The sequence below is a fragment of the Lates calcarifer genome, linkage group LG24, assembly GCF_001640805.2.
Source record: "Lates calcarifer isolate ASB-BC8 linkage group LG24, TLL_Latcal_v3, whole genome shotgun sequence".
Taxonomy (NCBI): domain Eukaryota; kingdom Metazoa; phylum Chordata; class Actinopteri; family Centropomidae; genus Lates; species Lates calcarifer.
The window spans coordinates 2877728-2889605 of record NC_066856.1 but is presented as its reverse complement, the minus strand read 5'-3'; the positions used below and the strand labels follow the sequence as shown (position 1 = coordinate 2889605).

General features: G+C 39.5%; 1 protein-coding gene across 1 annotated transcript; it reads right to left on the bottom strand.

Annotated features, from left to right (window-relative positions):
• Positions 1 to 590: 590 nt before the first annotated feature.
• On the bottom strand, positions 591 to 11183 carry rab18a (RAB18A, member RAS oncogene family). Its single transcript, XM_018698242.2, has 7 exons — positions 10853 to 11183; positions 8539 to 8594; positions 5226 to 5287; positions 4853 to 4925; positions 3920 to 4038; positions 3306 to 3372; positions 591 to 2539 (listed from the first exon to the last, which is right to left on the bottom strand). The coding sequence occupies exons 1-7, from the start codon at positions 10918 to 10920 to the stop codon at positions 2370 to 2372; spliced, it is 615 nt and encodes a 204-aa protein (XP_018553758.1). The 5' UTR covers positions 10921 to 11183; the 3' UTR covers positions 591 to 2369.
• Between the last annotated feature and the right edge of the window lie 695 nt (positions 11184 to 11878).

Here is an 11878-nt window from a genome sequence, read left to right as displayed (position 1 = left end):
TAGGCATGAGGAAACAGCAGCGCTACAGCTCAGCACATGGTTGGACCACATGAAGGCATTATTACGCTGTATGCCTCCGTTGTTGTTTGACTGAGACATATTTCCAGACGGCTGCGTGGACTGTGGCAAGAGATGAGGGATATGCTACAAGGGAAGAGTTCTCGCTCTGGCTGCCAGCCCCGACCCTTTCATAATCACCCAGGAATTATTCACATCCCAGTTAAAGCACTGGTAGAGTGAGTTATGGCTGTGGTGGTGTTTCCTGAGAAGTCTGCCAAAAAAGATGATTTAGATAGATCACACGTCTGGGGTCTGGGGGTTCCTCGGACACTGTTTAAACACAAGTCTTTATTCTGAGGATAGAGGAATGCGAAGGGTGCCGAGTGAAAAACCCATCACCTAACAGTGACATTTCCAACATGGCAACGATGGCAGCAGAGTTATTGGTCATTCGTTATGAAGACTTGGACTTTAAAGCGATTACTAGAAAAGACCAATTCTTCATTATTTGTCAACACAGCTTTTAAAGTTACAGATGTTAACGGCTCCGCAACAAAGCCTGGAGTCTGCATTAACATCAACTTATTCACTTATATTCACTTAAAAAAGAATTTTATTTAGTTTAATACATGGGGCGGTTTGTAGTGAAATATGTATACATTCAGCCTTACAATTCATACAGGAATCATCCCACTGAATTCCTAAAATACACAATTTACAACTTACATACATGTTTTAACATATTTCTGAACACAGAAAAGACAGCTATACCAGTTTAGTAAGTAAAAGCCTACTTCCTTTTTGCCTTATTATGCCATACCATTAAATTCAAATGGTAAAACTGTATGCAATGTTTTATTTTCAGCTAAATATAAGTTAAGGTGTTTATAGTAAACAGCCTCTGAAGGTCATTCACTGGACAAACAAACACAAAAGAATGGCACGCAGAATTTCCCATGCAATTAAAAAGAGATTTTAAAAAATTCCTATCTGTGATAAGACATGCTTGCTATCCATGTCATACCTGTTACAACATCAAACTCTCAGAACTACATTTTCCAGAATTTCCCAGACCATACACCAGCACTCGAATACTACAAACATAGTCAGAGGTCAGGGGTACAGTACATTTATAACTGCTTCTCAGATATAAACACAGAGATAGGAGTACTGTGAAATCCATTAGCAATGTGGAGCACGCAGCTCTTTCTTTGATTTTCCAAATTCAGTGGAAACACCCTTATGACTCACTGCCCTGTTTAATATTGAACACTTTTCCTTTGTCTCTGTGCAGTCAAAGGAATCTATATGAGAGACTGTAGCAGTGCTAGTGATATTACTGATATTATCTGTCTGAGTCAGGGAGTGCCAGTAGGTCGCACTCCATTAAAGCAACTCGTTAGAAAAAAGGCGTGCAATTTTAAGAGGTTTCCTCTTCTTCTGCACCCAGTGGAAAGCTCGCTGGTGCCAATCTCTTTGATTTATGCACTCTTCAAAACACACCAAAGGTTTGAAGTCCAAGTCAATAAAAGTAGTGAAACGTCATTCCAAACACTTGGTAACTCTATTATATTCTGAAGAAATGAGGCAGTTGTGTGGACAACAGAGACACATGATCCACGCCTATTACTGAGAGTGGTGAGATGCAATACAAGATGGGTTGGCTTGATAAGCTTCTCTATAAGCAGCATAATGTTCATTGAGTCTGTGTTGGGGGGAGGGCGGGATCAAGATCAAGCACAGGACAGAGCAGAGGAAAGACAAACAGAAGAAAAGTCGGCCCTGCACTGATACAGATGTGCTTGCTAAGGCAAGGTGCTCTGAGAGCAAGAGCAAAAAGCATGCTGGAGAACAAACAAGGAACCTTGGTCAAAAAAAGTTTTTTTCTATTCCCATTCTCACTCTTCAGACTTGGCCATTTGTCTGACAAACTTTGGTTTACACTTATTTGAGAAAATGAAAAATGGTTATAATTTTGACCAAGGTCCTAAAACTGCACAAAACTGTAACTCAAGACAAAACGGAGGAGAGTCAACTCACTCAAATTCCATTAAGAGGAAGGCTGAGCTGCATTTTCATTTTAGCGCAGCATTATTATTAGAAAGTGTGCAAAAAGTAGTGTCTGTGTGAACACAGGCAGAGTGTGGGGATGGTCAACCCTTACAGCTCAGAGGAGGGGGGACAGTCAGCCCTCCACTGCCTTCATGTCTGAATAAGGAGCTCAGCTCAGGACAGCACACAGTGGGAAGGGGGGTGTTCTGTCAAGTGTGTGTGTGTTTATGTTTGTGTTTGACTGTGTGACACTGTGTGTGGTATTCACACATGTATGTTTGAACATGTGTTTGTGTGAATGTATTTGTGTACGTCATCTAGACCAGGGAGCAGTAGCCACCGCAGGTTCCACCTCCTGCGTCCTCGTCAGTGAGCTGGACTCCTCGACCATGGCTCTCACTCTGCCATAACCCTGGAGTCTGGATGATTTTCTCTACCAGCTCTTCAAATGCACACTGAACACCGTCCCTGGTCTTAGCACTTGCCTCTGAAAGACACAGAATATAGAGGGGAAGTGCAGAGGAGTGAGAAGAGGGAGAGGAGCAGACAGAGAGAATGGCAAAAAATAGTGACACAAACAAGACAAAAAGAGAAATTTCAAGGGCGGGAAAGATGAGAAATGGGCGTGTGGAGAAGGAGGATGGAAATGGCGGAGAAAAGAAGATGAGATACAGATACAACGACTATTAATGTCTGCATCTTGATGTCATCATCTGCTGGGCTCCCTGACTGCAGCAGCGAGCGGTGGAAAATGTCTCAACAATAACTGTCATCTCCAGACACTAATAGTGGACCTTAGGAGGTTATTGGGGGATACAGTCAACACCCGCTCCACAGTATGATGATATCCAGAAACATGAGAACAGTAATAACCGAAGGATGAAAAAATAAATCTTGTTTAGAAAGCAGAAACAGAAAAAAAAATATGCCCTGAAAGAGTGAAATCTTTTTTAAATTTTAAAGTTACATTTTTCAGTACTTAATGAAGATGAAAATGTCTCTTCTTAACTTGACATAAATCCATTTCAACACTTTTATGTGGGCCTTTATTGACAAATGTGAAAAATAAAAGCACAGAGGGAGAAACAAGAGCCCATGGAAGATGATATATGAAGCCTGTTTTATAAATAGAACTATGCAAGCATTCCTCAGCAAGTATGATAGTTATTTCAAAAGCTGTTTCTCCTGTGTAACAGTCTGCTGTAACTCATGCCCAGCAGGTCTTTGCAGAGTAGGGAATCCTCCTGACTTACCTATAAAAAGCATGGAATGTTTTCTTGCAAACTTCAGCCCTTCGGCTCTGTCTAGCTCGTGGTTTTCCTAAAACAAAAGAGAGGTAATGGCTTATTTGAGGTCTGCCGGGCGGAGCTGTCAGCCACTGTGGTCCTCACAGGGCAGAGAGGAAAAGTGCTTTTCACAGACAAAGAACAGGACACAATAAATTCATAATGCTCTACTTAGTGGGCATTTTTATCCCCGATGACTGATTCTGGTATCCTGGTAAAGGACCAGCTGCCAGAAATATGAAAGTGGGGCTGCCATGGTCATTTAGTTCTGTCATTTGTCAAATGAGTGTGAGCTGCTTTTTTTTATTTCTGGAAATTTATTTCCCTGTTCTGTGGAATAAATGTTACTACAAAGTTAGTGTGTATTTCAATTTTTTTAATCTCAAGAGGCATAAAAACAATTTTATAATTTGTCAAGAAAGTAGATACTGTTCAACCTTATGAATTTCTTTAATCGTAACAGCTCAAGCCAAGACAAAAAGTACTGAAGATTAATTCAAAATTCTTAATGAGCTGCTAATATCTAATCAAACAACCTTGTTAGCCTTAGTGGGAACACGCACATACACAAACCCACTTACCTTATCAATTTTGTTTCCAACAAGCATTTTCACAAGGTCATTTCTTGTACAGTACGTCTCCAGTTCATTGAGCCAGTTATCAAGCTTGGTAAAGGTTTCTCGTCGTGTGACATCGTACACTGTGAAAAATCAAATGAACCAGACAGGCTCAGAATCAAGTCAAATACATACACACATTTTACATTTCCTAGACAAGTTGACCATACTGTGGGTCTAAAGTAAGGCTGAGTAAAGGACATTATGTCTGGGCTTTTTTCATTTCTGAATACATCATAAAGCAATAAAACAATATGGAAGAATATTATGAGCATAATCATAGTACTGTTAATGAACATGCAGCTATAACAGAAGACTATCGTATTGTAACTTTAAAACATTTTCTTCAAGAGTAATTAAATCTAATGGGCCTCTGATTTTAAATAACATTTGTCTGGTATATCAAGTTAAAAGCAGAGGCCTCATTAACTTTTACTCAATGTTTTTTTTTTTTTATTAAAAAAGAACATTTAAATATGTAAAAGAATACAGTATTAACTAAAAACATATGGTTGATAAAACCAAAGGGACTGAAGTTTTCTGATAGTATCACTCATAATTCCAGTGCTATACCAAGGCGCCTTCTGTTTCCATATATCATTAGAATGGTTAAAAACTATAGGCTGTAGAGGAAGTCTGTTTTAGAAGTTTAACTAAGTTCCTCTGTGTGTGTGTGTGTGTGTGTGTGTACATGCTGTACATGCATGTCCATATGAGGAGGGTATAAACTAACTTCCAGAGACAGAGGCAAGAGGGTGTACGTGTGCGTGGATCACAGGATGAAAAACCATCACTCTTTTTACAACCAGGGGCCTGATGCTGAAGTGAAGAGGGCAGGCAAACACACACACGCGCAAACACACACACAGTGATGATGGCCTCAACAGCTTGGCTTACCCAAGATGACTCCCTGGGCACCGCGGTAGTAACTGGGCGTCAGGGTTCGGAAGCGCTCCTGCCCGGCAGTGTCCTGCAAAACACGACCAGCTCAGCACGACTGAACACACTCACAAGAAAAACTGGTGGCTCAAACAGAAGGACAACCAGGGCAGACGGACATAAACAACAAGTCTGACTCCTCTGTGTCCCTCAAAGAGCATGTAGGCAGAAATGATGTTACAAAAGCGCCATCTTCTGGGGGTTTGAGAGAATAGCCAGACTGTAGTCATGGAAGAGTTTGACAGTAAATCTCTCCACTCTGACTGACAGACAAAAGGCACATGTTTGTTGCTATTGAAGAATTAGAATTACCACACAGTTTGTCACTTACCCATATGGCCAACTTTGCCTTGTTACCGTCCACAGAAATAGTCTTCACTTTGAAGTCAACACCTAGAGAATGAAAAGACAGTCAATCACTCATACCTCCATGATTACGCCATCCTGCTTCAGTACCAATATGATGACTCTTACAGGTTTGGCCAATTACTGCCAAGAATATTATCATGGCGACAGACTATGATTATCAGTGATGAATTGTCAAAACATACATACCACACAATGTCTCTGAACTTCTGTTAACCCCAGCTACTCAGACTGGCATTATTCCCATCCCATGTCCTGTATTTAAATTATGGTGTGACTGTGTATTCATATCAACCATAAAAGGATGGTGTGGTTTAATGTCCTAAACTGAAACCAATACAGGTCTGTATGAAAAAGTAAAAAAATAAGAACCCGCCACCTGTGAAATGGCTCAGACAGTAATGATTCAACCCTAAAACCCCTGCCAGGTCCCAAAGGAACAGACATTTACATGAAAATAACAATGTTGTCCCCCTTCCCCTCAACAAGTAAATCTCCTCTATGGCCTTTGTGCAGTGTCTCAGTGTGCAGACCGTGCAGTGTCTGGATGACAAGTTGGCCTGAGTTTTACCATCCACTGACAGATTTACCAGGGAAATGTACACTTGTGATGGGCTTGTTTTTACATCTGTGACTGGGGAGGGGAGTTCAGTTCAGAGCCAAAACAGAGGAGGAGAAAAGGGACATGCAGACAGGCTATGGATATATGACATGCAGTATGTGTACCACACACACTCACACACAAATATACAGTCTGTTCACACAGTCAATCACAACAACTAGCTTTTCCTCAAGTCCAGCAGAGTTGCTCAGATACTGTTGCCAGCTACGTGTGGAGAGGAGCTTACACTAAACACTTCCCTGAACCTGGACCAGCATCTCCTGTTTTAATTTACTATAAATTCAGACAGACCTTTCCTATGGAATACACAGTAAAGCATTGGTGTGTAATATCATAACACAACAAGATAACAAGGCTGGGCTGATCTCTGCAGGCCAAACTGGTCATGGTGGACCTCAAAACAGCATTTAGTAATGAGTGTACCCAGAAGGAAGTAAGTGCTCAGTCTCATGACAGCTGCTCTGTTTGTCTGTTGATTATCTTGAGCCTCATTAAAACCAAAATGTGACTGGATGTTACAGTGATCAATTCTTTCCTAACTAACGCCCTTTGACCAATATTACATGTGCTAATGTGACAATGTACTGTAAAAGCTTGACTCACAGGGAGAAACACAACCTAAAATGAACTGCTTTAGGTGGTGAGGATGAAAATACCTGAAGTGAGACTGAGTGACACTGGATTAAAAGTGATTTTTGTTGGAATCTGAGGTGACTTGAGTCAGTGAAGAAGGCTTAAGTCCAATGAAGACATCTGTTTGGCAAAGAATTGCAGCTGGCCAAGTAAAACAGTAGCGATCCATGCCTTGACCTTGATTTTAAAAAAAGTGTTTTTACTGTTTCCACTTCTTGCAATCTGTGCTTTGGTTGTTTTAACAAAGACAGCATTGTGAGCTACAAGCTTTTAAAAAAAATCACATTAGTTAGGGGAGGAAAAAACTATTCTATATCCAATCTCATCAACAGGATGACAAATCTTGAGTGGTTTGAATGATATAATGATAATAAACCCATTAAAACAGTTACAGCCTCAAGGGCATGATAAAATAAAGCAGGTATGTCATTGGTGCATCAAATTCTTTATAACATTAAAAGAAGCCAATATCATTTACAGAAATTGAAAACCTCCACAAAATAATGCACCACTAGCACCATTTCACCAGATAAGATGGATAGTCTGGTCTGCTATAGGTTTTTTTCACACTCCTCATTAAGATTAAAATACATCAAATAGGTTTGTGGCTGTGAGAGAGTGTGGTATTGTGGTGGCTTTTACTTTCAGCTCGCCAAGCGCTCATACCTTCTCTTAGCAGACTTACTAACAGGCAACATCTCTGTTATGTGACCTCAACTTGACTATGATTCTACTATAAAAAATGTTTGAGTTTAAATTTCTGTTTTAAATTATTTGCAATAAATACTGGGTGTGCAACAGACACAAGAAGTGCATGTGGTGATTGCGCCAATTCTGGTTCTGGAGCAGATAACAAGGGTTCTGTCATTATGTGGATTTGTTGTTCAGTACAATGTAGAGTATCTGCCAGCAGCTTGAGCGGGGCCTCTAGACTAGGAACAGTTTATGTCCACTTTACTGAATGAGGAAGCCAGTGTAGTCTATAGCAGTTAACGCTTCCTAACAATTCCAGACAATGTAGTGAACAGACACAACTATTCTGACAGACACAATGAACTTTCTCTGCCATTTTACCCTGTTAGTCCCAGTCCCAATCTGTTTGCATATGGACTGTTGATATGTGATATCTCACTATCAGTCACAATATCAATAGGTCTGATCAGTCCAAGCAACATGAGCTGTCACCACACCTACTTGTGTGGTTAGAGAGTGTGGTATTGTGCACATAGAAGTTTGGTTGTGTCCCTTTCTCCTTAATAAGTAAAGTGGCTCTTCTAGTTCTAGGTGTTGACCCTTGACCTCTATTATGTTAGACAGGCTGACCTGAGTAAAATTTACTTGTCAGTGTTGTTGCACTTAATTTATTCATTCTTTCTTCACTTAATCCTGATAAAAAGCATTCTATTACAATATTTTTCCTAGATTAAACTAAATTCTACATAAATCAAAATCATTCAAATTAAATATTTCTTCATTGTTTAATAGTATTTTTAAGTGCAATAAATCCATGTTTGAGGCTGGGAAATTTTGATTTAATATTGTGTACAAAATTTACAATGTACTTTACTGTGTCAAAATCTATTTTTTTATTCATGTACGCTCCCTGGTTATTAGGTACTCCTACACAATCTTATGCACTCAAGCACCAATTCTACACATATTCTACCTTTATGAAGCTTACTTCTTGTGAAAAATTTGAGATGTGTTCAACTATATCTTTATTACTTAGGCTGTAAATAGCAGTGTTGTTGTTCTGCACTGCATTAAAGTGAAATGTGTTGCTAATATTCCTCCTTCTTGTGTTTTTTAAATGGTGTGGGCAAAACATCGGTAACAACTCCAAATACAATTCAGTCCAGTTCAACTTCACTGCAAAGTAAAACCTCAACTTTGGGCCTGTGCATGTGTTTACTACCATTAAAGGTTGACTCTACTGATGACTGTCTTGCAGATGCTATTTATTTTACTTTTTAATTTTACTGACTTTTTAATTTAATAAGCTGAGCTCAGACGCGTTACTCACCTATTGTTGCTGCCTGCTCTGGATCAAACGTGTCATCTGTGAATCTTAAGAGGAGACTGTTGACAGGAAGAAGGGAAAAAAAGGAGATTAGGACTCATTATTAATCACCAACAAACACAGCAGAGTAGGCTTTTAAGTAATTCTATTCTAACACGGGGTGAAGGAGTATTTGGTCTGGGATCAGGTTTCCATTTTCCTGGCTCACGTAAGTTGCCCTGTGGCACCAGGCTCATCAAATTCGGTATCTCTATCTCTTTCTATTGATCACTTTGTCCTCAACTTGCATTACAACATACAAGCTCCGGATGATATCACCGCTAGAATGCAGTCAGCAGGACAGGGTTCATTTCTTAACTATGACTAATCAAGTGCAAAGGCCTTAATCACAGCACTGATGATGAGGATAAGCTCACTCTTTTCCCTTGACCCAAGCATAATTCTCTTATTTTCCCTCATGGGCCAGTAGGAGGGATGCTGGAGCAAGGAGTGTTTATTGTCTGAGCTCCATACAGCCGATGAGCTGTGCTTGGACACAAGCAAGATAGAAATGTATTCTGTGTAAGTCATTTGTTCAGGTAAAATGAAACTTGTCTATTCCTTGCCAGGCAGACATCTCCCTGATGATTTAAGGGCCTCTACAGATTGCAAGGAAACAAATTAAATATGTGTATTCTATTCAAACATTTGTCTAGTCAGTGTACCAATTTGACAAAAGCACTACTGGCTCAGGGAGATTCAAACAATGACATTTGAAACTAATCATTGCCTGAATTTGTTTATTGTATTAAGCAAAAGCCTATTTAATAATAATACAAAATTGCTTTCTGGAAACAATATGGCCTTGGCCTGAATGATGCACTAGCAGGCAGCACACAGAACAGCTGGATGCAAACCTGTCTGTTTTCTAGAAATATATGTAAACCTAAGTCTATGTTATGGAGTTGACATAAACTCAGTCCCTCATCTGTGAACATTCACTACAGAGCTGCCATTACAGTAAGCAAACTTCCAGCACTACTGGATAACATGTGAAAGAAAAAAAAATCCCTAAATTGAAACAGGAACATGCAAAAAATTTAAATGAGAGTAATTTGTTATGATCAACACATTAGGTAGGATAATAGATAGTATAATGCCAAGAAAGTGAATACAAGAAGAAAGAAGTTATTATTAACACTGAGGGAACATTACTGCTGATATTCTGTGACCTAAACAGCATGAATTAATACAAACACTTGAGATTATGCACAATGCCATGGGCTAATGCTTGCCTGATCCAAAATGAAGGGTATTCCCATGTGACTTCTACATTCAGTCCCTTGTTGATCATGCTGAACATCCCAGTCTTGGAATTTCAACTACATAAAAAGGATTTTACCCTTTTGTGGTTCATGTTACAGCTTGTTACTTGCACTGAAAACTGATTATGTTGGGCTAGACAGTTCACTTGTCAAAAGGCTTACATCAAAGCCATGAGCAGCTCATTATCTATGTACCGTGCTATGGCTTCTGGAAGGCATGCTGTACTCGATACCATAGTTTGCAATGTGATGGTTGATGGCTCAGGCTGGCTATCAGGATTCTTTCATGCAGTCTGGACCACAGTTGTGGAGACCAGAAAACCTGACCAAAGTCTCTGCTGGCATACTCCACAGTATAAACTGCCAGACTAATGTTGGTAAAAACATTATACTCTGCTTTGATTATTAGGCTGATTTGTGGTTGCTAACAAGGACGCCTGATTACCATATAATGGCAAAAATCAACTGTGTGTTATAAGCCATACAGCCTTTTGGAGTCCTACTACAGAGGGAAAGCTTATTTAAGGATTAACCTCTTAAATTAAGCTACACCATGTAGATATCTGCTGTTCATATGGATGTGCGAACCGCTTTATCTTGGAGATGCTACAATCACAGCAAATAAGATAAGAAACAGGGCAGTAGCAATCAAATTATCCACAGCAAAAACAGAGATTCTTGCTTCTCATCCCATCTGTGTTGGCTTAGATCAGTGTCCACACTTCAACCAGCTATGTCATACGTGAACAAAGATGATGTCATATACAGCAACATGAGACTAGCTGGACAACAAACACACCACAAGCCTTATTTTGGCGTAAAATATCCAGAAATAATGACTTGTTTTCTACTACGAAAAACGAAGACAACCACAGCTGAGTCGTCTACCTCATTTTGAAACGCTGCTTCATCTCTGCACCTCACATTATTCGTCTGGCTGCTAAGCTAACGCCAGCTAGCTAACGTTAGCAGTGAGCCACGACATCAATTTCTTGGAGGCAACTTTAGCTTACCTGGACTTCCCAACACCACTTTCTCCTATTATCAGTATTTTCAGCGTCGTCAGAATGTCTTCTTCCATTTTCCTTTACACTGAGCTGTGCTGCTGTCGACGAACAGCTGAAACAGACTGTTGACAACGACGTATCTGAACTACTTGGGTCCCCTGTTTACAGCTCGCAGAAGAGATAGTTTGTCAGCGTCTTGGTATGAAGCTTCACTTTAACCATATCCGGTGTGACTTTTTGCTACATCCGGTTGGTTTATGTACGTAAAAGTCTAATGAGCTTATCTTTGATTACATAACAAAACAAACGCTATGTCAACATAATGGAAGTCATGTTACACACGTGTTCGTCAAATGTGTGTCTCTACTAGTGTTACATAACATCAGTGTACCAGTACGTGTGTATTGATTGTCACTGGTCCTTTAAATATGTATTTCATTGTTTATTGTGATGAATTTAGGTCATTACTTATATATACTGTCATAAACTGTTACATATTTTCTGTGCATAAGGTTTTTTTTATGTTAAGGTCATCCGTTATATCCGTTATATATGATAGGGTTTTTTTTGTTTTGTTTTTTTTTTTTTAAAAAAGGCCCAGTGCTTGTCTCTCCCAATACAATATTAGTTTGTTTTGTAGAAGTCAAGTATAATGGACTGATGCATGTCCAAAGTGTTACCAGACATTCCTCTCACTGGGTTGATCACACAGGATTTTGTCTTGTCACTACAGAACTCAGTCCTCCTGAATGAGCCTTTTGAGTAGGAAAAACACTTGGGAGCATTCATGGGCAAAACCATGACAAGATATCTAATGGATGTTATGCTCCACATTCAAGTAAAAATAAGCACTGTACTGTGAACATAGCTTTATACTGTAGCTAATTAACTTGAATTGTGTGTGTACTCATTGGCAATTTTCTCTAACTGCTCTCCAGGCTCAGTATAAATTATCTTCAAAACATGTCTCCTGTCCTCTGATGTAACATGGCCTTACTCTATCTAACACTTATGTTGAAAAATTGGAGATCA